The sequence below is a fragment of the Microcaecilia unicolor genome, chromosome 6, assembly GCF_901765095.1.
Source record: "Microcaecilia unicolor chromosome 6, aMicUni1.1, whole genome shotgun sequence".
Lineage (NCBI taxonomy): Eukaryota > Metazoa > Chordata > Amphibia > Gymnophiona > Siphonopidae > Microcaecilia > Microcaecilia unicolor.
In genome coordinates, this window is record NC_044036.1 from 40,125,174 (window position 1) to 40,152,763 (window position 27,590).

Here is a 27,590-nt window from a genome sequence, read left to right on the forward strand (position 1 = left end):
CTGTGTGATGTTGTGGCCCGCTCGGGGTGGTACTGATATTCATGCGGCCCTCTGTATAGGGTATACACAAAAAGTAGCACATATGAGTTTATCTTGTTGGGCTGACTGGATGGACCGTGCAGGTTTTTTTCTGCCGTCATCTACTATGTTACTATCCAGCTTATAATCGAAAGTAATCGCCGGCTAATTCCCGACACAAATCGGGATATGGCCGGCGATTTCGCAAAAGCAGCGAAAAGCATATAATCGAAAGCTACATTTGTGATAGCTTCGCGCTTTCCCTTCGCCTTGCCGGCGAAAGTTCAAAGGGGCGTGTTGGCGGCGAAGCGAAGGCGGGACATGGGCAGGCTTGGGCGTGGCTACCAGATGGCTGGCTTTCGCGGATAATGGAAAAATAAAACCCGGCGATAAGCAGTATTTCGCCGGGTTTACTTGGTCCATTTATTTTCACGACCAAGCCTCAAAAAGGTGCCCCAACTGACCAGATAACCACCGGAGGGAATGGGGGAAATGACCTCCCCTTACTCCCCCAGTGGTCGCCAACCCCCTCCCACACTAAAATTATTAAAATACAAGCCTTTTTTGCCAGCCTGTATGCCAGCCTCAAATGTCATACCCAGCACCCTGACAGCAGTGTGCAGGTCCCTGGAACAGTTGTTGTTGGTTGCAGTGGACTGCAGAAAGGCAGAGCCAGGCCCATCCCCCCCCTACCTGTTCCACTTGTGGTGGGTAATGTTGAGCCCTCCCAAACCCCCCAAAACCCACTGTACCCACATGTAGGTGCCCCCCTTCAGCCCTTAGGGCTAGGGTAATGGTGCACACTTGTGGGCAGTGGGTTTTGGGGGGGATTTGGGGGACTCAGCACACATGGGAAGGGTGATATGCACCTGGAAGCTAATTTGGTTGTTTATAAAAGATGTTTGAAGTGCCCCCTAGGGTATCCTGGCATGTGAGGGGGACCATTGCACTACAAATGCTGGCTCCTCCCAAGGCCAAATGCCTTGGATTTCGCCGGGTTTGAGATCGCTGGCAGTTTTTTCCATTATCGCGGAAAAACAAAAGTGGCGATCTCAAACCTGGCGAAATCCAAGGCATTTGGCCGGGCCACACCGTATTATCGAAAAAAAAGATGGCCGGCCATCTTTTTTGAAAATACGGTTCCGGCCAGCTGTTGCGCCGCCGCCAAAATAGATCGCCAGCGACGTTCGATTATTCCCCTTCATGTTACCACACCTCTCTACAGCCTCTGAGTATGTCGTAAAAGTTTCAGAACCTTACATCTTCCTAGCATTTTAGCTCCCGTCTTTCAGCCTTCCTTTGGTAATAGCTTAAAACTCAGCAGGTGTAACTAGGAGGATTCATTCACCATGGCCATGTGTAGGATATCTGAATGAGAATAAGTTTTTAAAGTAAATCCAACAGCAAAATGATATACGTAACTTCTCCTCTGCAGTGGACAGACTTCTGCGAGTTTCAATCCAAGTGAAGCTATTTGTGTGCATAGTTCTGCACCTTGTTGAGCGTTAGCATTGTAAACGGTGACCAGCAGTGTTATTACTTTATACAGAGTTAAATTTATTGTACCAAGCACTTTGCTCATTAAAAGCTTTAGTCATCCCAAGCATTTCTTTTTAGCATTCCACAGGACTGTTTAGTTTAGCAGCTGTGTCAGTCTTTAAGCAGAAGTACGCAAGAGAACTGAGGCAGATTAATAGGTTATTAGATATCCCTAAAGTTTAAGAACACATGGAAAGATGCACAGTAAAAAGCATTATTTACATTTCTTTATAACCATCCTATTAATGACCTTTGTCCACTGCTTAATTAAAAATAGACAAAATCCACCCAGCTCTTTCATAATACAATTCCAGGACTGACCATGCTAAACTAATAGCCCAAGAGCTTGCAGGGCTGAGTACTGCTGTGACTTATCTGGACGTTCATCAAGATAAACTGTGAAATTGTCCACATTGGCAGTATCCAGTAACTTTGTACTGCTGCGCCTATAACAGATTCTTTGATTTGGTTCCTATGTAAATTCCCTTAGTTGCTACTAAGAAAGGGGTCACAGGAGCTGCCAAACCCACAGTTCTCTGGTAACCCTCAGCAAATTTAAGAACGTATTCTGTGGTGGTAAGGGACAGGGAAGATGGTCCAGTTGTTAATGCTAGTAAGGTTCTTGCAGTTAACTGTCTACACAGCTGTGACTTAAGCAGCTGTGGGGTGAATGAGTTTCATGGGCACGGAAGGCTGTGGTTACAAATTTAATTTTGAAAGTGATCCCAGCACAACTGCTGATGTCTTGGACTTCTTGATTTATTGCCGGTTAACTCTGTCATTGCCAGTTACAAGTTCATTCAGGTATGTGAAAAATGCAGCCTTCATGTAATAAACATGTGAGGTCAGAAATAAAACTGATAGTTAATTTTAGTTTCTTGGAGGACATTCCATTTCTTCTCGTGTTTAGTTAAATGATCCATTTGGTTTAGTTGGAAATGAGGGGAATATTCCTTCTGTTGCTTAAGTTCCTATATTAGGTCATTGATATTTTTAGTTCTTTATATTTATCTGAGCAATGGTCTACTGAGACTTTTAGACATGGCACAGCAGAATAAATATTATAGCACATTTTCTGTGTATGTGTTGTATTTCCTAGGAGGATAAATCTATGTCTTTAATGAACCTAAACACTTGTTAGATTTAGTGGTCTCAAAAGAGGGGATGAGGGTAGTGGTATAATGCCTCATCCAGTAGGGTAGACTGTAAGAGTTGGCTGTGAAATGTCCCTAATTAGGCGGTTCGTTCAAGGGGGGGGGGGGGGTTCTTCCCTTTTATCCCTTTCCTTCTTTCTTCGTTTTTCATGGATCCTTTTATTCTTTATAATGCGGACAATATTGTGATTGTTTTATTTGTGATTGTTTTATTACCTGTATCAAGAGGTTTTCTTTGCATTTTTTTTCTGAATTTCTGTGAATTGCATTGAATTGATGTAATTGTATATTTGAAAGTCATTAAATAAAAACATTTTAAAATATTATAGTATCAAATTGAACATAGAAACTGTTCAAACTTCTGTATTTTCAGGATAAAGTGGCCAATGTTTGGTGCAGCTTAAGCATCCTCTTAAAAATAAAGAGAATTCTTTCACCTCACACACAACTTTTACTAAGGTGAGGAAGAGGCCTTTCAGTACTACTTTATGATTATGTGTTATGTTTTCTTGTAAGAAGGTGATTTTTGACGTGCAGTACAATGTATGATCGCTCTTAGGGGGTCTTTTACTAATGCGTGCTAGCATTTTTAGTGCACACTAAACATTAGCGACATCCATATATTCCTATGGATATCGCTAACATTTAGTGCACCCTAAATATTAGCACATGCTGAAAACACTAGCGCACCTTAGTAAAAGAGGTCCTTATTTTCTGAAACCTGCACATATTTTTCAAATGTGGGAAGGGGTAGTGAGGGAGGAAACGTTATAATTTGTGATTCTTTAAAACAGTGGTTCCCTAACTTATCTTGGGTTCACACTCTGTATATACTTGGGTTAGAAGATTATAATAACTGTACTCAATATTTTCATATACTAATACAAACAGTTATAGTAAATATGATCCTTTATTTTATCAAATGTCTAACATATTTACAAGATTGTTAATATGTTAGACATTGGATAAAATAAAGGATCATATTTACTATAACTGTTTGTATTAGTATATAACTTATCTTGGGGAGAACGCCAGCCAGTCATGTTTTCAAGATATCCACCATGAATATGGATGAGATTGATTTACATCCATTGGATACTCAGTATATGCAAATTATCTCATGTATATTCATGGTGAAATATGCTGAAAACCTAACTGGCTGGAGGTCTTCCAGGACAGGTTTGGGAACCATTGGACTAAAGTGTTTCTTTATAAAATCAGGTTTTTTCCATTTTGTGCTGAAGGACAGAATAAGTAATTGGAGGGTCTCTCGAAAGCACTACACACTATTACTAAGCAGGTACAATGGCTTATTGGTTAGTGCTGTGATTTTCCTATGTAGGAGCTTGGTAATTTGAAAGGAGGACATAGCCAAGTACAATACTTATAGTGACTCACTTTGGAAATTAAAGGGCAATTCTATAACATATTTATGAGTCACTTACATAAGAACGTAAGCGTTGCCATACTGGGACAGACCGAAGGTCCATCAAGCCCAACATCCTGTTTCCAACAGTGGCCAATCCAGGTCACAAGTACCTGGCAGGATCCCAAAACAGTACATTTTATGCTGTTTATCCTAGAAATAAGCAGTGGATTTTCCCGAGTCCATCTTAATAATAGCTTATGGACTTTTCTTTTAGGAAGATATCCAAACCTTTTTTAAACCCCGCTAAGCTAACTGCTTTTACCACATTCTCTGGCAACGAATTCCAGAGTTTAATTAAATGTTGAGTGAAGAAATATTTTCTCCGATTTGTTTTAAATTTACTACTTTGTTGCTTCATTGCGTGCCCCTTAGTCTTAGTATTTTTGGAAGGAGTAAACAAGCGATTCACATCTGCCCGTTCCACTCATTATTTTATATACCTCTATCATATCTCCTGATTGAGTGCATAAGTGTACAGGATACTGTCACTTTCGCGGTTAACTGTACGCTTGCCCACTTAAATGGCACCAAAGCACTTGGGAGGAGCATGAGGAGTATGGCAGGGCTGTCACTTACACAAACCAGTAAGGGGGAAGTTATGGACATGGGCTACTGTTCAGACGGGTTATTTCACTGTTAACCCAGGATATTAGTAGCTAGGTATCATTACATCAAATAGGACTTCTGCTAAAATCGCATGCGTTAGTGGTAAAATAACCCATCTTAACAGTAACCCAAGCTTATAACTAAGGGGATCTTTTACTAAAGACTACAGCATGTTATCTGCAGCAGAGCCCTTTGGAATAAAATGGGTCCTGTGGCAGAGATAACACGTGCTAACCTTTAGTAAAACACCCCCTAAGTTACCTGCACCCTTGCTGCATTTTTAGCAGGTCTATGGCTGGTGTAACTGGGAGCACATAAAGTAAGGCATACCAGTATCGGGTTACACTGTTATTCAGTAGTGGAATCTGGGCACCTAGGTGTCTCACTTCACGGCATCAGGGTGCCTACAAGGAGAGACCCACTTATAGAATTGCCCCCTATGGACTAGATTCTGTATATCACGCCTAAAAAATCAATGATGAAAAAAAATACGCCTAGGCGTATTTTATAAAGTACATCTAAATTTTGTTGAACTTTATAGAATATGCCTAAATTTCCACGCAGTTTATAGAATACACCGAGCACCCATCTGTGACTAAACTTGGTCGTGGGCAGTTGCGCCAAGTAAAACTTGGTGTAAATGTGAGTGCCTAAATTAGACGCAGACCGGGTGTATTCTGTAACAATGCTCACAAATTTTAGAAACGCCCATTCTATGGCCACACCCCCTTTTCAACTATAAGAATTTATGTTACAGAATACGCTTAGACAATTCTAATTAATGCCAATTAGTGTCAATTGCTTGTTAATTGGCAATTATTGGCACTGACTGGCTTGTTAACTAATTAAGTTTTGCATGCAAATCCAGAATACGACCAGATTTGCACACACAACTTAAGTCGCACTATATAGAATCTGGGGTATGTGTTTAACAGTTGCTTCAGTAGGTGGCCTATGTGTGGAAACTGATGTGAGAGAAATATGTAGGCACGGAGGAATTCACTTCCAGTCTCCGAGGACACAAATTAGGCTTTCAGGTTGTCCCTAATAAATATGCGTACAATATAGACTGCACACATTGATTTGCAAATCTACCTCATTCAGATTCTTTAGAGGTATCCTGAAAACCTGATTTGTTTATGGTCCTCAAGGACCACCAGTGAATCCCACTGACCTAGGAAAGTACTGGGGGCCAGTCATGATGGAGCACTAGTAGAGGCTAGATTGGAACAAATTACTACTACTACTACTACTACAAATCATTTCTATAGCGCTACCAGTCGTACGCAGCGCTTCACAATTGAACATGAAGAAAAGACAGTCCCTGCTCTAAAGAGGACAGACAGGACAAATAAGGGATATGGGTAGGACAGACAGATAGGACACATAGGGAAAAGGGACTATTGAAGAGAGGAAGACAAGATAAGGTTATGAGCAGGTGACAAGTTAGGAATTAAAAGCAGCATCAAACAGGTAGGCCTTTAGCCCGGATTTGAAGGCGGCCAGGGATAGAGCTTGACGTAATGGCTCAGGAAGTCTATTCCAGGCATAAGGTGCGGCGAGATAAAAGTAACGGAGTCTGGAGTTAGCAATAGTGGAGAAGGGTGCAATTAGGAGAGATTTGCCTAGTGAACGGAGTTCCTGGGAAGGAGTGTAGGGAGAGATGAGGGTGGAGAGGTAGTGAGGGGCAGCAGAGTGAATGCACTTATAGGTTAATAAGAGGAGCTTGAACTGTATACGGAAACGGATAGGGAGCCAGTGAAGTGACTTCAGAAGAGGGCTCATATAAAGAAATTAGACCAAAGGCCTTGTAGAAAGAGAGAATGAATTGCCCAGATTTTCTATTTAGTAGGGAGGGGAGTGAGTAACTGTTTTATTTATTTATTCTATTATTTATTGTTATGTTTGTTTCCTGCCTCTTCCCAGAGGGCTACAAATAAATGGATGGCAGAACCCAACTAAATTAAAATTAAAGGGTTCTTTTTATTATTATTTTATTTATTATTTATTGCATTTGTACCCCACATTATCCCACCTTTTTGCAGGCTCAATGTGGCTTACAGAGTAGGGTTATGATAAAGTCAGTTCATGATTTTAAATACAGTTGATCATAAGCTGAGGTAAAAGAGGATTTAGATAGGCGGATGTTGGGTATGTTGTGTGAGAAGTGTTTTAGGCGTGCTTGGGTGGTTTGGGGGATGATTTGTATCATTGAGGGTGACTTTTGTAAGCTTTGTTAAAGAGGTGTGTTTTCAGAGCTTTGCGGAAGCTAGTTAGATTGTTCATGGTTCTTTTTACAAAACAGCAGGACCCAATTAAATTAAAAATAAAGGGCTTCTTTTACAAAGCAGTGCTACTGATTAGCGTAAGCTGAATGCAAAGAAGCCCATGGGAATTGAACGAGCTTCTTTGCATTCAGTGCACCGCTAATCAGGGAGCCCGAAATTTGGTATAAAAGCCAGATTAAGGCCTAGGTCTAGTGATTGGGTTCTGTCAGGATAAAGAGGATAGTCGGGTTCTCCTACCACCTCGCCTTCTTTCACAGTAAAGATTTTATCTAAGTTGGGCGTGAGTGCTGTTCTTTTAAGTTTATATGTAATACAAGTTCATAGCATGCATGATTCATTTTCTCTCTCTTTTTTATTTTTTAGCTTTGCTTTCACAGTTCTGGCTCTGCTTCCAGCATGCATAAAACTAACTCTACAGCCAACACTCAAAGGATTTAAATTTGCCCTGGTTAGTTTTATCATTATATATTTATGTCTAATCTAGTATTCATTGATACCCAGTTGCTTTTCTTGTTCAACAATAATATACACAGTAGCATTTTTATGTGCCTTATAATGTGAAATGTAATTTTGTGTATGCTATAGAATCAGTGATTAAAGTAATTGAGTTAAACATTTTTAATCTTGAATCTCCTCCAGGAAGCTTAAACAGTTTGTTGATTTATACTTGATTTCCTGTTTATTTGTTTATCACTTCATTAATTCTTTAGTAGTTCTACAAAATGGTTTTGTCTTTGCAGTGTCTTGGGGATGCTAGAGTCTTTTGGAGCCCTCTTAAGATTTTTTCTCTTTTAATCACTCTTAGCACATCAGACCCTATAAAGAGGAAATAAAATGTCCTTTTAGCTGTTATTTCAATATTCACTGTTTCAAATCTGAGCATATATTTAAAGTATCATATGACTGATAAAAGGAGACGTGAACCGAAAAATGATAACATGGCTGCTTTTTGTTATGGGTTTTTTTTTTTCACTTACCAGATTAATCATGAAATCTAGAGCAGACCAACTGAACACTGCAATTCCATTAATCCATGAAAAAGTAAAACTTCTTCCTTATGTTCATAAATAAGATTTCAAACACTCCAAAACAGCTTTTTGCAGGAATGTTATGAGGTTAATTAAAAGCAAAAGAGAGTGTACTGTTTTTAAACACGTAATGACTGCAAATAAAGAAAAAGATGATGAAAAATTTTTGAATGGAAGGTTCTTCAGCTTTTTAATTCATTAATGACAGAATAAGACTGGATTTACCAATGGGTCAATCCTGCTATGGCTTGCTTTATTGAGCCCAATATAAGGACCTTCTTTCTAAGTAAACCCATTTTCTTTGACAACAAATGCTCCCTGCATTTGCTCCTTATGTAGAGTGTTGTGTTTTTCTACATACTACAAGGTCAGTTTGCAGAGATCTAGCCAAATAGTTAAGTCACCCAGATTCAAGCTTGCCCTCTTTGCAGCATCTAAAGGATGCATGTATTTTTAGCAGGATTATGAATATTGCCCCAGGTTTCCTGCAATAGACTTTTCAAGATTCTGCAGCAAGAATTTGCAAATTCAGTTGCAATTATGTAGCATATTTTCATGAATTTGCATAAATCTTCATAATTGTTGTTTCCTTGTTTGTACTACATACATAAGTCATTTTCTGGCATGTACTAGTATGTTGCTTGTACAGGGCCCCACAGAGCAGGAGCCCCACCTCGTCCCTACGATGCTGGCCGGTTGCTCCAAAGCCCTGATGCCCACACCCCCATAGCAGATGTTGAGGGGAGAAAGAAGGAGATGCAAGGGGTAGATGTTACAGGGAGGTTTAGTTTAATGTTTTCTTGATTGCTGTTCATTCTAAACAGTAAGGTGATCAGGAGAGAAGCAGGGGGAATGGATGCAGGGGGAGTAGGTGGGGGTACAAATGCTATGGGAAGTAGGTTTGGATGCTAGGAGAGGTGGAAATAGGTGGGTGGATGTAGGAACCGGAATCAAAGTTAAATGAGGCCTTGGGACTAGGTAGGAGAAAAAGCACAGATTAAGGACAGCTGGGGACTAAAGATGAGAGCGTGGGGGCTTAGGGCTTGGGTCAGGAAAGAAGAGACTGATTTTTCAACAGGGGCTCGGGGATTAAGAAGAAGTGGGGACTAGGTGATTGCATATGGAAGGCAAGGAGTGTGAGCTAGGATGAATAAACATGGGATGGGTTGAGACAGTAGAAAGGGCGTAGAGGGGGTATAACAGAGCAAAGGACTAGGCCTTTGAAGGAGAGCGGATCGCAGAAAAGGAGAATTGGAGAAGGGGTCTCAAGCAAGAAAGGATATAAGGAGTAAAAGGAAAAGGAAGTGGGAGGGAAGGGAAGGAGAAAGAGAGGGGTTCCAGTAGCAGGAGAGTTCATTAACACCCTTTCTCCAAACACTGATCACTCCTCTCTCTCTCTCTCTCTCTCTCTGCCTCCTGCTCTCCCCATATCTCCTCTCTCTAGCTTACCAGCAATAGGAGCTTCCAACACAGCAGGGGTGTTCTGCTTTGAGTCACATACTCTGTCACAGCTTCTAGCCTGGTGCATTGGTTTCAAAACAGGTGGTTCAGAGCAGACGTGCTGGGCTGGAAGCAGTAAGTGAATGGATTGTGCTGAATGGGGAGAGATACAGAGATCACCATTAGTGCCAACACTCTAGTCCTTGGTCTACTGTGGAAGGGAGTGGGAAATTTTACAGAAAGAAATGGATTTTATTACTCTTCCTGTAGCTGCAGAATCCCAGGAAACTGTGAGCCCTAGAAAAGAGGCATCCCTGGAGGTGTGTTTAGGTTTGGTGGGGTGGGGTTAAACTGGGAGTGCAAAATTGCATTTTCAATAATTACCCATTAATAAATCCAGTCTTATTTATGTCTTACCTTGCACCTAATCCAGCTTACTGAAAATTGGTCCATGAAGCTTTCTTTGGAATTTTCAGTTAAGATTTATCTCATCTGTATATCGGAAAACTCCTTTTTACACTAGAACCAGGTGTTCTCCGAGGACAAGCAGGCTGCTTGTTCTCACAAGTGGGTCGACGTCTGCGTCGGCCCAGGAAGCAGCAAAATGTTCCAGCAAAAATTTAAAACTTTACCAGAGTCTTCCGGCGTGCGAGCAGCGCGCACCGCGCATAAGCGGACGACTTCCCGCCCGTCGTAAGCATGACTCCTCAGTTCTTTTTTGTCCGGACGAGGTGACAGCATTTTTTTTCTACTCTTGTTTTTTGGTCCAGGAACGTCTGACGACTTTTTTCTCTATTTTTCTATTTCTTTTTACTCCCGTAGTTTCCTTTAGTGGTTTTTTTTTTTGGCCTATTTTAAAGTTTACTTTCTTTATGACGGCCGCGCGGTCGGTTTTTCCCCCTTTTTGTGCCCTTCACTTTTTTTGGCATAATCACGTTGTTTGATTTCGCTGAAGCTGTTTTTCCATCCATGTCATCGAGGACACCCAGCGGCTTCAAACGTTGTACTCAGGTACCGATACCCACACCTGGTGTATCCAGTGCCTTGGGTTCGACCATAGCCCAGCCGCTTGTAGCCTTTGTCTTCTTATGAAGAAACGGACTCAAGTTCCAAACAGTTCAGAACACTGCTGCGAGACTCATCCTGAGAGAGCAACGCTTTGCACATGCCAAACCCTTACAGTTCAAATTACACTGGCTGCCTGTTCAGGAGCGCATTGCCTTCAAACTCTGCTCCTTGACCCATAAAATTATCTATGGGTTTGCCCCGGAGTATATGCACCCCTTGATCGACCTCCCGCCCAGGAATGCCAACCCTGCTGCTCGTTCCTTCTTCCACCTTCACTTCCCAAACTGTAAAGGGTGTCAAGTACAAGAGGATCTTCGCCTCGTCTTTCCGCTATTGGAGTCCTAAGCACCTTAAAACTCAAGCGGACCACGCCCTCTTCAAGAAGTTGTTGAGGACCTACTTCTTTGCCAAGACCTACTCCTCACTTTATACCGCTGCTTGATGCACCCTCCCTGGCTCCTACCCTGCTAGTTCACCCTGTTAGATGCTTCTCCCCCTGCATACTCCTTGTATATTCTTCTAAGTTTTCCTATTCTGTATTTTATTTAATGTTTGTAAGCCACATTGTGCCTGCATGAGTGGGAAAATGTGGGATATAAGTGAACAATAAATAAATAAGTGTCTCGAGAAGCCCAGTGAGAAAAGCTTTTTGGGGCTCGGTCCGGTCCTTCGACGTCGACATTGAGAGGAGCATCGACGTTGGAAGGAAAGGTAATGGCTGCCCCGAGACCAACTCATGCTGAGAGCAGTGAGGCGTCAAGTGGGTCTCCACCTGCCTCGAGGCCTCCTGTTATGCAGGCCCCCCGGGATCAACCTTTGTCAGACCCGGCCCCGAGGAGACGCGAGGATTCCACGTCCTCATCGGTACCGAGGAGTCTCGATGACGGGTGTCGAGCGAAGGCTAAGAAGCACTGTCTTCGACACACGGTGCCGGGAGCTCCGGGGCGTCGAGAGGACCGCTCCCCCTCTATACAGGAGGTACCGATGCGTCAATCTCTTCTCAGCCCGATATCTCCTTCCGAGTCTCGACAGATTCTGCCACCGGCTGTTCTACCGACCCCGCATCCTTCTCCGATGGCGGCTCTCGATGAACGCATCCGGGCCCTGCTTCTGGCGGGATTGCTGCGCCAGTCTGCTTCAGTGTCAGGGGTGCTTGCGCCTTCCGTGCTGCCAGCTGCAGCAGCGTCTGGCCCTTCTCCTGCGGTGAGGTTCCCTGCCTCTATGCCGCCTGCAGCATCGACGTCGGCTGCCACCAAGGTTGACTCCCCTTCGACGTTGGTGGAGGAAGCTTCACTGCAATCTAGGCGGGCGTCAACTTCTCAACTTCGCCTCGAGGATGTCGTTCCTCGGCGTCGAGGCAGGCTCAGTCTCAGAGTGCCCTGATGGAGGTCTTCTCCAATATTGAAGAGGAGCGTTTGTGGGAGTCAGAGGAAGACCCCAGGTACTTTTCTTCTGACGAGTCCTTTGGAATTCCCTCTGAACCTTCAACTCCACCAGAAAGGAGACTATCTCCACCGGAGAGTTAGTCCTTTACAACTTTTGTCCAGGAAATGGCTATGGCTATTCCTTTCCCTATGGAAGTTGAGGATGAGCCCAGGGCTGAGATGCTCAAGGTCCTGGATTATCCTTCTCCACCTAGAGAGGCTGTGACGGCTCCTCTACATAAGGTACTGAAGGAAGTTCTTATGCAGAACTGGTCGTTCCCTCTATCTGGCCCTGTGATCCCGAAGAAAACTGAATCCCAGTATTGAATCTACGGTGAACCTGGATTGATGAGGTCTCAGTTACACCACAATTCCATGGTGGTGGACTCCGCCCCCAAGAGAGCCAAGAGTACTAGGGATTATGCCTCAGCACCCCTAGGCAGGGAAGGTAGGACTCTTGATTCTTTTGGGAGGAAAATGTATCAGGCTGCTATGCTCGCCGCCAAAATCCAATCTTAACAGCTTTTCACGAGCATCCACTTGTGGAACTTGGTGAGGCAACTGTCCAGCTTGGTTGATGCACTCCCTCTGGAGCAAGCCTAGCCTTTTCGCCAGGTGGTCAGGCAGCAGAAGGCGTGTTGAAAATTCCTGGCCAGGGGTACGTTCGACACTTTTGATGTAGCATCCAGGATTGCAGCCCAAGGTATAGTGATGCGCAGACTCTCATGGCTGCATGTCTCTGACCTGGATCATTCGGTCCAGCAGCGGATGGCGGATGTTCCTTGCCGGGGGGATAACCTTTTTGGTGAGAAGGTAGAGGATCTAGTTGGCCAGATCAAGAAGCATAATGATGCTATGGATTCTCTCCTACCGGGCGTCTTCTGCTAATACCTCCTCATCCAGGAGGTTTTTTGGAGGGAAGAGCAGTGCTCCCTATTCCTATGCTAGGCGTAGGTAAACTCCTGCTTCTCGGCAGCCTGCCCAGGCTCAGTCCCAGCGTGCTCGTTCTCATCAATAGCATGCGCCTAAGGCCACTGCGGCTCCCCAGCAAAAGAAAGGGACGGGCTTTTGACTGGCTCCAGTTCAGCATAGCCTCAGTAAACGTGTCCGTACCAGATGACTTGCCGGTTGGGGGGAGGTTAATGTTTTTTCACCAAAAGTGGCCTCTTATAACCTCCAACCGGTGGGTTCTTCAGATAGTCCCGTTAGGATGAAATCGAAGCCTCCAAATTGCCCACCGGGAGCTCAGTCCTACAACTCCCAGCACAAGCAGGTACTTGCAGAGGAACTGTCCGCCCTTTTAAAGGCCCAAGCGGTGGAACACGTTCCACCAGGGGAAGAAGGGCTGGGATTCTATTCCAGGTATTTCCTTGTGCAAAAGAAAACAGGGGGGATGCGTCCCATCCTAGACCTAAGGGCCCTGAACAAATTTCTTATCCGAGAAAAGTTCAGGATGGTTTCCCTAGGCACCCTTCTTCCCATGATTCAGGAAAACGATTGGCTATGCTCTCTGGACTTAAAGGATGCTTACACACACATCTCGATACTTCCATCTCACAGGAAGTATCTTCGATTTCAGCTGGGAACACAGCACTTTCAGTATCGTGTACTGCCCTTTGGCCTGGCATCTGCGCCGAGTGTTTACAAAATGCCTAGCTGTAGTCGCAGCATCGCTACACAGACTGGGAGTGCATGTGTTTCCTCATCTCGACGATTGGCTGGTGTAGAGCACCTCGAAGGAAGGTGCTCTGGAGTTGATGCGAATGACTATTCAGGTGCTGGAGCTACAGGGGTTCGTCATAAATTATCCCAAGTCCCATCTCACCCCAGTCCAAAAATTGGAATTCATTGGAGCTCTGCTGAACACTCAGACAGTTCGAGCTTATCTCCCTGAGGCAAAGGCAGACAACCTTCTGTCCCTGGTGTCCATGGTTCGAGTGTCTCAGCAGGTCACGGATCGGCAGATGTTGAGACTTCTGGGGCACATGGCCTCCACAGTTCATGTAACGCCCATGGCACGTCTACATAAGAGATCAGCTCAATGGACCCTAACTTCCCAGTGGTTTCAAGCTGCGGGGGATCTAGAGGATGTAATCCAACTATTCACCGACTTTCGGAATTCTCTTCAGTGGTGGATGACTCGATCCAGTTTGACCATGGGGCGACCATTACAAATTCGTCATCCATGAAAAGTGCTGATGACGGATGCATCTCTCCTGGGGTGGGGAGCTCATGTAGATGGGCTCTACACTCAGGGAGCCTGGTCCTTTCGGGAAAAAGGTCTGCAGATCAACCTGCTGGAATTAAGAGCGATCTGGAACGCTCTAAAGGCTTTCAGAGCGCGGTTGTCCAACCGAGTAATCTTAATTCAGACAGACAATCAGGTTGCCATGTATTACACCAACAAGCAGGGGGGCACCAGATCTTGCCTTCTGTGTCAGGAAGCCATCCAGGTGTGGTTTTGGGCTCACCGTCCCTGCATGTTTCTCCAAGCCACTTATCTGGCAGGCGTAAACAACGGTCTGGCTGACAGGCTGAGTAGCAGGATAATGCAACCTCACGAGTGGTCTCTGAACATGGCCATTGTCCGCAAGATCTTCAAGTGTGGGCACCCCCTCGGTGGATCTTTTTGACACTCAGATCAATCACAAGGTCCCTCAGTTTTGTTCCAGGCTTCAGGCCCACGACAGACTAGCATCAGATGCCTTTCTCCTACATTGGGGAACAGGCCTTCTGTATGCGTATCCTCCCATACCTCTAGTAGGGAAGACTTTGCTGAAACTCAAGCAAGATCGCGGAACCATGATTCTGATTGCTCCCTTTTGGCCTCATCAGATTTGGTTCCCTCTTCTTCTGGAGTTGTCCTCCGAAGATCCGTGGAGATTGGAGTGTTTTCCGACCCTCATCACTCAGAACGAGGGGTCGCTTCTGCATCCCTACTACTACTACTACTATTTAGCATTTCTATAGCGCTACAAGGCATACGCAGCGCTGTACAAACATAGAAGAAAGACAGTCCCTGCTCAAAGAGCTTACAATCTAATAGACAAAAAATAAATAAAGTAAGCAAATCAAATCAATTAATGTGAACGGGAAGGAAGAGAGGAGGGGGTAGGTGGAGGCGAGTGGTTACGAGTCAAAAGCAATGTCAAAGAGGTGGGTTTTCAGTCTAGATTTAAAGGTGGCCAAGGATGGGGCAAGACGTAGGGGCTCAGGAAGTTTATTCCAGGCGTAGGGTGCAGCGAGACAGAAGGCGCGAAGTCTGGAGTTGGCAGTAGTGGAGAAGGGAACAGATAAGAAGGATTTATCCATGGAGCGGAGTGCACGGGAAGGGGTGTAGGGAAGGACGAGTGTGGAGAGATACTGGGGAGCAGCAGAGTGAGTACATTTATAGGTTAGTAGAAGAAGTTTGAACAGGATGCGAAAACGGATAGGGAGCCAGTGAAGGGTCTTGAGGAGAGGGGTAGTATGAGTAAAGCGACCCTGGCGGAAGATGAGACGGGCAGCAGAGTTTTGAACTGACTGGAGAGGGGAGAGGTGACTAAGTGGGAGGCCAGCAAGAAGCAGATTGCAGTAGTCTAAACGAGAGGTGACAAGGGTGTGGATGAGGGTTTTGGTAGAGTGCTCGGAAAGAAAGGGGCGGATTTTACGGATGTTGTAAAGAAAGAAACGACAGGTCTTGGCGGTCTGCTGGATATGAGCAGAGAAGGAGAGAGAAGAGTCAAAGATGACCCCAAGGTTTCGAGCTGAGGAGACAGGGAGAATGAGAGAACCATCAACAGAAATAGAAAATGGGGGGAGCGGGGAGGTGGGTTTGGGGGGGAAAATGAGAAGCTCGGTTTTGGTCATATTTAATTTCAGGTGGCGTTGAGACATCCAGGCAGCAATGTCAGACAAGCACGCTGAAACTTTGGTTTGGATGCAAGGTGAGATATCAGGGGTAGAAAGGTAGATTTGGGAGTCATCAGCATAGAGGTGGTAGGAAAAGCCATGGGATGAGATTAATGAACCAAGGGAAGAAGTGTAGATAGAAAAGAGGAGGGGACCAAGAACAGAACCCTGGGGTACGCCGACAGGCAGAGGGATAGAAGTAGAAGAGGATCCACCAGAGTGAACACTAAAGGTGCGGAGGGAGAGGTAGGAAGAGAACCAGGAAAGGACAGAGCCCTGGAATCCAAGTGAGGACAGGGTATCGAGAAGTATGCTGTGATCGACAGTGTCAAAAGCAGCGGAAAGATCAAGAAGAATGAGGATGGAATATTGACCTCTGGATTTAGCCAGTAATAGGTCATTGGAGACTTTAGTAAGCGCAGTTTCGGTTGAGTGGAGAGGGCGAAAACCAGATTGTAATGGGTCAAGAATAGCATGTGAGGAGAGAAAATCAAGGCAGCGGCGGTGAACAGCACGCTCAAGTAATTTGGAGAGAAAAGGAAGGAGGGAGATGGGTCGGTAATTAGAGGGACAAGTAGGGTCAAGTGAGGGCTTCTTAAGGAGAGGTGTGACCACAGCATGTTTAAAGGCAGCAGGGACAGTCGCAGTGGAAAGTGAGAGGTTGAGAATGTGACAGATAAAAGGAATAAGAGTAGGAGAGATGGCATTAAGAAGGTGGGTGGGAATGGGATCAGAGGAACAGGTGGTACATTTTGAGGAAGAAAGGAGAAGTGTAGTTTCCTCAATAGTAACTTCAGGAAAGGAGGAAAGGGAATGAGGGGAAGGAGAGAGAGGGGAACGGACTAGTGGAGGGAGAGCTGGTGAGGTAGAGAAAGCAAGGTTTATCTTTTGAACCTTGTTGTGAAAGAATTCAGCAAGGGTCTGAGGAGATAGTGAAGGGGGAGTTGGGGGAGGGGGCACCTTGAGGAGAGAGTTCAATGTGGTGAAGAGAAGTCGAGGATTAGAGCCAAGAGAGTTGGTCAGTTGGATATAATAATCCTGTTTGGCACGTAAAAGAGCAGATTGGAAGGAGGTCAGCATGAACTTAAAGTGTAAGAAATCAGCAAGGGCCCGAGATTTCCGCCAGAGGCGTCCAGTCTCTAGCTCTCACGGCCTGGATGTTGAGAGCATAGAATTTGCCTCCTTGGGTCTTTCAGAGGGTGTCTCCCGAGTCTTGCTTGCTTCCAGGAAAGATTCCACAAAGAGGTGTTACTCTTTCAAATGGAGGAGGTTTGCCGTCTGGTGTGACAGCAAGGCCCTAGATCCTCTTTTTTGTCCTACACAGACCCTGCTTGAATACCTTCTACACTTATCAGAGTCTGGCCTCAAAACCAACTCAGTAAGGGTTCATCACCGTGTAGAGGGTAAGCCTATCTCTGGACAGCCTTTAGTTCGCTTCATGAGAGGTTTGCTTTTGTCGAAGCCCCCTGTCAAATCTCCACCAGTGTCATGGGATCTCAACGTCATTCTCACCCAGCTGATGAAAGCTCCTTTTGAGCCACTGAATTCCTGCCATCTGAAGTACTTGACCTGGAAGGTCATTTTCTTGGTGGCTGTTACTTCAGCTCGTAGGGTCAGTGAGCATCAGGCCTTAGTGGTGCATATACCTTATTACTAAGTTTCATCATAACAGAGTAGTCCTGCACACGCACCCTAAGTTCCTTCCTAAAGTGTTGTTGTTCCATCTGAACCAGTCAGTTGTCTTGCCCACATTTTTTCCCCGTTCTCATACCAACCCTGGCGAAGGCAGTTTGCACACCTTGGACTGTAAGAGAGCATTGGTCTTTTACGTGGAGCGGATGAAGCCTTTCAGACAGTCCACCCAGTTTGTTTCTTTTGATCCCAACAGGAGGGGAGTCGCCATCGGAAAACGCACAGTGTCAAATTGGCTAGCAGACTGCATTTCCTTCACTTATGCCCAAGCTGGACTGACTCTGGAGGGCCATGTCATGGCTCATAATGTTAGAGCCATGGCTGCGTCAGTGGCTCACTTAAAGTCAGCCTCCATTGAAGAGATTTGCAAGGTTGCAACATGGTCATCAGTCCACACATTCACATCTCACTACTGCCTTCAGTAGGATACCCGACGCGACAGTTGGTTTGGGCAGTCAGTGCTGCAGAATCTCTTTGGGGTTTAGAATCCAGCTCCACCCCCTAGGCCGTTTTGTTCTGTTCCAGGCTGCACTCCCAGCTAGATGTATATAGTTTCAGGTTAACCTATGTTATGTCCTCGCCGTTGCGAGGCCCAATTGACCAATGTTTGTTTTGAATGAGCCTGGATGCTAGGGATACCCCACTTGTGAGAACAAGCAGCCTGCTTGTCCTCGGAGAAAGCGAAGATACTAACCTGTAGCAGGTATTCTCCAAGGACAGCAGGCTGATTGTTCTCACAATCCCACCCACCTCCCCTTTGGAGTTGTTATCTTATTTATTTATATGCTTTTTGATTTAACTGAGAAGTCAAACTCGCGACGGGTGGGAAGTCGTCCACGCATGCGCGGTGCACGCTGCTCGCGTGTCAGAAAACTCTGGCGTTTTATATTTTTGCTGGAAAAATTTAGCTGCTTCCTGGGCCGATGCGGACATCAACCCACTTGTGAGAACAATCAGCCTGCTGTCCTCGGAGAATACCTGCTACAGGTTAGTATCTTCGCTATACATTAGCAATATTTCCTGTGCTATGGATCTCATTGTTCAGAACCTCTAAACAAAGGGTTGAGATGGATCCAGTAGAGAGTTTGATTTAATGGCTGAGGTATGAGCATTTGCTATGTATAATGTGTGTGTGTGTGTATGTTTTATGCAGTTTTTATAAGTTACTAACTGAATTATAACTTTATCCATTATATACACTATGGTAAATTTATTATCAAATATAGATGTGCCTTTTTTTCATTCAAAGGGTGCCTTTCTAATTCTTTTTAAAAGGTTAATTGTTCCTTGGCATTCTTCTTGTTCTCTTTCCAAGTACATGAAAAATCTATCCTATTGGTTTCAATGTAAGTAAACAAGTTTCATTGCATATTACTTCAGGCCTTTGTAATAATTGATAGAATAGTCCAGTGGTTTCCAAACCTGGTCCTGGAGGCCAGGGCCGCCGAGAGACTGGGCCGGGCCGGGGGCAAGGCCGCCCCCGGGGGCCTCGAGTCCGCCGCTCTCCCCCCCTCCGCCTCTGGGCCAGGCCCCCTGCATTGAAATCACAGCACCTCTCACCTCCATGTGAAAGCGCTGCAGGCAGCAGGGCAGCAGATCACCTTCCTTCGGCCCTCCTTCCCTCCTTGTGTCCCGCCCTCGCGGAACTTACGTCAGACAAGGGCAGGACACAGGGAGGAAAGGAGGCCCAAGGGGAGGCGTTCTGTTGCCCTGCTGCCTGCAGCGCTTTCACACGGAGGTGAGAGGCGCTGTGATTTCAATGCAGGGGGCTCGGCTGTGGCGCCGGGCCCGGGAAGGTTTGTCCCCCCTGCCCCCCCCCCCCTCTCAGCGGGTATGCTGGAGGCATCCCAGCAAGTCAGCTTTTCAAGATACCCACAATGAATATTCATGAGAGAGATTTGCATGCACTGCCTCCACTGCATGCAAATCTACCTCATGAATATTCATTGTGGGTATCCCAAAAACCTGACTTGCTGGGGTGCCTTCAGGTTTGGGAACCACTGGAATAGTCAATAATTTTTGACTAGGTGTGGCATTCCAGTTTCATAGGGATGAGAAATCTGCACACATACATAGAGTGAACAGTATAGAAGGGGCAGAAAGGGGAAAGAGTTTTTTGCTCAGTTTTTCTAAAATATCCATAGCAAGTAGAAATACCCTGCTTGTGTAATCTGGACATGTTTTTTCACTGAATAATTATTTTGAAAAATGTATTTAAGCAGTTCCCTATTACCTCTGGGATTGAGCCATTCTTGGGCTGCTATCTGAAATTACTTCACACAGAACATTTGACTCGTTTATGCAATGTGTCTTGTACAACACAGTCCACGCTTGTTCAGTCACTTGTGATAACATAGACAACCTGAACCATTTGTATTTATCATTTGTCACTCCCACAAAGAAGTGGCTTGAATAAATTCACAAATAATCACTTAGTACAACCTTGAAATAACGTTGGGTACATTTTCTTCCCACATGTATTTTTGAATTATCACACGGTAGGCAGAGGTTTAGTTCTGGGGAGGGAGAATTGCTTAATCAAAAGCTTTCCTGCAGCAATATTTGCAACCATGCTGCCTGCCCTGCTTCTTTCTCCCTTGCGCGCATGCTTGGTTTTAATGAAATAGAGCATGCATGAGCTTCATGTATGCTCAATATCACTAAAACCAAGCATGTGCGCCGGGGCCGGAACACTGCACTGAATATCGCCACAGGAAGGCTTCTGCTGGCGGGGCTTGGGGACCCCCACCAGCCCAGGTATGTCAGGTTGCAGTGGACTTTAAACAGGACCCAGGTACAAATCCCACCTTTAATTCATTTATGTTATTGTGAGCCCTCCAGGAACATATAAAAACCTACTGTACCTAAAGTTACACCACTTGCAGATGTCTTATAAATTTAGGTACAGGAGGGCTCATATATTTGTACTGAAATTAAAGCGTTAAAGTGGGAGTTACACCTGGGTCCCATTGTTCAAAGTCCACTGCACTAACCTCTAGGCTGCTCCTTACACTTGCTTGCTGCTCTATTAGGAATGGCCATAATGCCTGAAGCTGTCATACAGACTGATATCTACTGTCACTTTCTCTTCTTAGGGGGGAGGGGTCAGTAACCATGGGAGATTAAGGAAGGGGGGGTGTCATACCTTCATCCCTCCAGTGGTTAGATGCTCAATCATGGCACCTTTTTGTACCCTGGACTCGATTGAATCAGGTCTAGATAAAAATAAATTTCTTCCCATTTCATTATCGCTGAGACTCTAATTTTGGGCCCTCCCTAGTTCTGCTCAAAACACATCTCCAACACACCCTCTTGCTATTTGGACAAACTGCAGTATAAAAAAATGTCCAAATTCTGCCTTTTGAAAATCGCAATTGGAAGCTTCCTGAAGATGGTGTTTTTTTGGAAATTTTGAGACATTCATCTGCTTTGAAAATGAGCACGACAGCTTAGGGAAAATCCGTGTGGAATATATTATGTACCTGACCTATGGGTTGTGTGGTGGAATGGTTTACTGTTTGATGCCTTTGATCTATAACAAAAGAAAAGTGGACTTCTAATGAATTTAAGCAGTGACCCCATGTGCCATATTTACTAAGGATTATCCTCATATATACCTGATATGTGACAGATTGTAGAAGAGAGAGGATTCTATATAGAAAAAGATTTTATATAATTAAAAGACAGAATTTCTGCATATCCTAGCTGTAGTATTTATACTCAGCTTCTTTGGTTTTCTTTAGGCCTGTCTGCTTAATTATAAATGAAGTTCCATTTGTGTCTACTTGGTTTTTATTGGTCTCCACTTTCAGGTAAGTGAATTGTTCTATATTCACTTTGGGGGACCTTGGCTGAAACTGATCATACATTCAGATCGGGTTTACTTGATGTACGTTTTTATTGCCATTTGCAGTAGTATTTTTTATATCTGTGTTCCTGTGCAATCTGTCAGAAGCAGAGTATACCTGGCGATACATTTAGGCTTGTGGACAGTAAATGGAATTCAGTTAGCCTCTGAATTGATGCTTCATGAGCACAGAAACAGCTGATTTTGCTATTTAACATCTGTTACTGGATTATTAATTTGCTGCTATGGATGGAAGATCAGTGAACTTTGTGCGTACTGACAAAACAAAATGCACTGAGTGATAAAAGGAGAAAAATGAAATGGTGACAGTTTCCATATATAGGTAGAACTGACTGCTTAGCAGTTTTCGTGCCTGGGCTATAGTAAATCCTTTTGGCGGCTAGTTTTACTGGAGTGTGTGTTAGACTCAGTTTTGTTATCTTTTATGCCTCTTGAAATGCAAACTTTTTTTTTCTGTAGAAGTACCTTTACTAATACAAGTTTTGTCACCCTCTTTGTTTTTTTTTTACACAGTATGCTTCCACTTCTGCTAAAAGATGGATTGTTGCTTCCCTATATTGTGACAACACTAACATTTCTTTTAGTGTCTGTGACTGTCTTGTCAGTCCATGAAAAGACATCAGAAGAGGCTGTAGGGCTGAAAAAAGTACGCTTTCCAGGATTACGGGTTTGGTCAAATACAATTAGCTATTCTGTAAGTAACTGTGTTAAACTCAACATTTTAAAATGTATTTAAAAAAAATAATCATGTATGTCTGACATGTAATATATGCTGATTGAAATTCATGAAGTCACCCATCCAGTTTTCTGCACCCCGGGGTGATCACCCTAAGGATGCCATAAAGGCTATGTTCATTCTTCAGTGCCAGCGTCTACATTCTCTAATCTAGTCCACTTACTATTGGGATGCTCAACCTAAGGTGCTAGATGCCGTTGGTTTTAGATCTTTTTCAAACCCCCTCTTGTGGGAGGCAGGGCTGGTGGTTGGGAGGTGGGGATAGTGCTGGGCAGACTTATACGGTCTGTGCCAGAGCCGGTGGTGGGAGGCGGGGCTGGTGGTTGGGAGGCGGGGATAGTGCTGGGCAGACTTATACGGTCTGTGCCATGAAAAAGACAGGTACAAATCAAGGTAAGGTATACACAAAAAATGGCACATGTGAGTTTATCTTGTTGGGCAGACTGGATGGACCGTGCAGGTCTTTTTCTGCCGTCATCTACTATGTTACTATATGACCTCTTTTTTAACTGAGACCTAGTTTAAACCTGATGAGGAAGGTTTTCTTCAACATCTGTACTTAACCGCTTTAGCTGACAGGAGGTGGAATTGCCATTTTGTTTCATAAGCCTTTCCTTCACTCAGGTTTCATCAGTTCAGCTAGCCTACCTTGACGTTATTCTTACATTTCTGGACCTTCTTGACAAAGTTTACCTTTTGTTCCTTTACTGTCCTCCTCCTCTTTCTTGGCTCCTGTGGGATGATCTCCAGTCCACTCTTCTACTTGTCTCTTCTTTTCCTAATTTTATTGTTTTGGGTGATTTAAACATGCACTTTGACACCCTTACCACCTCTTGTGACAAAGAATTTATTGCGCTAATGGAAAGTGAAGTACTTCTGTATACGAAAGAAGAGCGAGGCTTGGGGGCGATGATCTCAAGGTGCCAAACAGAGTGGTTAGGGTGGTGGATTTTGGTCTTGGGGAACTGAGGAACTGAGTTCGATTCCCACTTCAGGAACAGGCAGCTCCTTGTGACTCTGGGCAAGTCACTTAACCCTCCATTGCCCCATGTAAGCCGCATTGAGCCTGCCATGAGTGGGAAAGCGCGGGGTACAAATGTAACAAAAAAAAAAAAAAGCGACGGTCAAAGCCAGAGTGATGCTCAGGTGCATAGGGAGAGGAATGGCCAACAGGAAAAAAGAGGTGATAGAGAGCAATTCTGGAGACTACACCTACGAAAGATATAAACAGGATGGAGTCTGTCCAGAGGGCGTCTACAAAATTGGTCAGTGTGGTCTCTTTCATAAAGCATATGGGGGACAGACTTAAGGCTCAATATGTATACTTTGGAAGAAAGGTGGGAGAAAGAGGATATGATAGAGACGTTTAAATACCTCTGTGGCATTAACGTACAGGAAGCGAGTCTCTTTCAAATAAAGGAAAACTCTGGAATGAGAGGACATAGGATGAAGTTAAGAGATTATAGACTTGGGAGTCATCTAAGGAAATACTTTTTCATGGAAAGGGTGATGGACACGTTGGATCACCTCCTGGTGGAGGTGGTAGAGACAAGGACTGTGTCTGAATTTAAGAAAGCATGGGGCAGGTACATGGGATCTCTTAGGGAAAGGAGATAGTGGTTGCTGTGTATGGGCAGACTAGATGGGCCATTTGGCTCTTATCTGCCATCATGTTTCTGTTTCCATCCCTTGTGTTCTATCAATGGACTTTAACACCCATACACCAAGTTTCTCTCATGGTCTTAGCCCTGACTCTGTCACTGTCTGTCTCTGCCTTAACCCTGCTTTTATGGACCGACCATTTTTTTCATACTGCAATTTCCACATATCTGGGATTGCACTTCCAATGAAAGCATTACAAAATGTAACAGAGATCTTAAATCTCTGGATATTGAGAAGCTAGCAACTGCCTATCAAGATGCTGTCTCAGTTCTTAGCCCTGACTCCACATTTGAGGAGTATGCCTCTCAACAAACTACTGATCTTGTTGTCTCCCTTAAGCCCTTCCATTTCAGGACCAAATACGCCAATCCCTGATACCACCTAGGACTGCAGATGCTTAAGACAGGTCCGCAGAGCAGAACACACCTGGAGGAGACCTAGGTCCCCCTCCACACTTGCTTGAAAGAAATGCCAGAGGGACTGCCTGGATCAGGTCAAATAGTCTAAAACAGCATTCTATTCTCAATTGATCACCTCCTGGGATAATCCCACCAAGAAACTGTTTGACATAGTGTCAAACCTCACTTCAACACCCAATCAATCCTATCGCTCTCTAGATTCAGTTGTTCTTGCTCCTTTTTGTCTTCATAAAATTCAAGATCTTCATGAGGATCTGGAATCCTTCTGTTCCCCAACCTGGCAACTTCTTCTCTTCTGGATTCATACCTGGATACATGATTAGCCTCCTCTGGTGCCAATTAATAATTCTTTTGATGCCACTGGCATGCCTTCTATCTCATCCTGAACTGTTTTCAGTCCTATCTCACCTCTTTCTTAACAAAGCACTTTTCTCTCATCTGCCTCCTCTGTACTTGACTCTATGCCATCTCCCCATTTATAAAACCTCATGCTGGGTTAGTTTTGACTAATTGGAGCTTCTCTGAGGGATGTTTCCTGTGTTGCTGGAAAAGTGCCATCATTTGTTCGTTATTAAAGAAGGTGACTCTTGATCCAGCAAATTATTATTCCATATCTGATATTTCATTTATATTATATCAAAGGTTGTGGAGGAGGTAGTTCTCTTCCAACTACAGCCCTTCTGACCAGGACTAACTCTTTGCACTCCTGGAAGTTTGACTTTGGCAAACATCACAGTACAGATTTCATGTCTCCTTACCATGTATACATCTGGACATGAGTAAATATGCCCTATTAGCTTCTTTAGACCTGTCCTCAGCTTTCAGTCTGGTAGATAATCACCTCCTGGCTGTCAGTGATTTGAAATTGAGGTTACTTGTCCTCAAGGTCCTCTCTGACTTCATGGTTGTTTCAAGTTAAGACTGTCACTGTCTAATTCTTTTGACCTTACGGTGGGTATTCTGCAAGGTTAGGTACTGACCACAGTGCTCTTGAGCATGTTTGTCAGCTCTCTGGCCACATAAATTCAGTACTAGGTTTGAGTCCTTTCTTTTTTGCTGTTGACATCTCAATAAGATCAGTATGATCTCTTCTTACTAACAATGCATTTGTCACTAGTTTCATTGATTACTGCAGTTCTCTATACAATGGGGTTCAACAGTCCTCCCTTAAAAGATTATAGTTAGTTCAGAGCACTGCCATTAGGCCCATCCACATAAGTGCATGTGTTTCACCAACATAACAGGCTGCAAGATGGACTGAATTTTGCATAGTACATCAGGCATCAGTATGCAATCTGATAAATAAATCCACCCTTTGACAGCAAATGGACACTGTGTGTTCTTATGTTCAGATTTCATGCCAGTCATAGTCATCTAAGCTTGGCTGGAAATCTTCATTCCACTGCAGTGTGAATCCAACAGGCATGGCTCACAGTCCTCCCCAACATCACTTTCAGTAGTCTAGGAGGAGGGCTTTGCTTATGTAACAAGCTTTCAGTCTCTTTAACTTTCTCATCTACAAATGGCTTCTAGCATTGTCCCTTAGTATAGCAAACTCCTCAACCAACTCTGCAAAGGATTGTAGCTGCTCCTCTTCCCCCGTTTTGCCTAAAAAGCCAAACCCTCAAGGCCAGCCAAGAATGTGGATACTGATATCTATACATTATTAACTAACAGAGTTGTCAGAGATGCACTCCCTTCCTGTATAACTTGTACGTGAGATAACATAAGAGTAGCCATACTGGGTCAGACCAATGATCCATCTAGCCTAGTATCCTGCTTCCAACAGTGGGCAATCCAGGTCACAAGTACCTGTACCCGGCAGAAACCCAAATAGTAGCAACATTTCATGCTACCAGTCCCAGGGCCAAGCTGTTTCAGGCTTGGTTTTCTGTCATGTAATGTCTCTTGTTTCACTGAGAAACTTTCTAGTGGACCAGCATATAGCAGGGGCGTAGCCAGACAACAGATTTTGGGTGGGCATAGGCAAGAAGTGGGTGGGCACCAAGTGTTCCCACCCCCCCTCACCACCACGAAAAAAATATCTCAGCTGGCGGGAAAACACTTCTTTCCACCTTGGCAGTCTGCAGCAGGCTTACGCTGAAAACTGAGCATGTGCAGGTACCAGTATCATGGAGAGTAGCGTTTTCGTTACCTCAGGGGGAAGTCTTCAGCTGGCGGAGCTTGGGATCCCCACTAGCTACTGCTAAACATGTGCTACTGATGGGTGGGCCTGAGCCCTAAATGGGTGGGCCCTGACCCACCCAGGCCCACCTGTGGCTAGGCCACTGGCATATAGGACAAAATATTAATTTTATGTAGTAATGCAAAGTTATTTTGTGTGTATATTGGAATCAATGTGTGTTTTGATATTTCTCTCTCTCTCTCTTTTTTTAAATAGTTTATTGTGTCTGTCATTATGATGGCTGTTCTGACCTTCACGAGTGCTACTCTGATTCCTCCAGTGAGGTTTCCGGACCTGTTTCCTGTTTTGATATCTTGTGTTTCTTGTGCACACTTTATGGTCTTTTTAATATATTTTAATATTGTTTATCTCTGGGACTCTCAGAATGAAGGAAATCGGAAGAAAACCTGTTAAAGTTTAACACATGTATATCTTTAATAAAGAATTCATTTCTTCTGTAAAATATGAACAGAAGTAAATCCTGCAGGACAGAACCAAATCTCATGAGTTGGCCTATATGTGTTTTGCTATAGAAGAAAAAAAAGCCACTGGGCAACTCTTTTCATATAATTAGTCATTTATGTGACTTAGAGGTGTATTTTCAATGCACTTAGACTTACAAAGTTCCATAGTAACAGATGGAACTTTGTAAGTCTAAGTGCTTTGAAAATGAGTCCCATAGTAATTTTGTAGAACAGAAGCCATTAAAAAAAAAAAAATTAAAACACATTTTAGTAACCAAGCTATTTCACATTATTCAAATTGTATCTTCAACCTCCTTTGTTTTCTATATTGTAAACTACTTTGTGCTGTGTAGCACAAAATGCAACATAATATATTTAATAAACATCTTTAAGTCAGGTCCAGATTTCTTTTTTTTAAAGTTTATTTAAATTTATTGATATATAACAAAGCTTAGTAAATACAGCATCAGATCCAACAACAGGATAGATTTCCAGTAATAAATACAGCATAGGCTGATAACTATCATTATCTTATCAAACCCAACCCCCACCAACCCCTATGAATGGTCCAGATTTCTGATTAGGTAAAATAGATACCTGTCTAAAATAGCTTGACGTGAAAGTGGCTCCTTGCCCAAATACAGCATGAGTGGCAGCGTCCCATCAGACTCACCCCTTT

General features: G+C 44.1%; 1 protein-coding gene across 2 annotated transcripts in view; it reads left to right on the top strand.

Annotated features, from left to right (window-relative positions):
- Positions 1-27,100, top strand: part of ALG6 (ALG6 alpha-1,3-glucosyltransferase) — a 72,405-nt gene extending 45,305 nt beyond the window's left edge. The window contains exons 9-14 of one of the 2 annotated variants that reach the window (XM_030206896.1): positions 3,085-3,170; positions 7,398-7,482; positions 18,853-18,923; positions 21,321-21,389; positions 21,959-22,139; positions 26,664-27,100. In XM_030206896.1, the coding sequence (XP_030062756.1) occupies positions 3,085-3,170; positions 7,398-7,482; positions 18,853-18,923; positions 21,321-21,389; positions 21,959-22,139; positions 26,664-26,861 (690 nt within the window). In that variant the 3' untranslated portion in view covers positions 26,862-27,100. The remainder of the gene's footprint in view (positions 1-3,084; positions 3,171-7,397; positions 7,483-18,852; positions 18,924-21,320; positions 21,390-21,958; positions 22,140-26,663) is intronic. The other variant, XM_030206898.1, reaches the window with a different exon arrangement.
- The last annotated feature ends 490 nt before the right edge of the window (positions 27,101-27,590 follow it).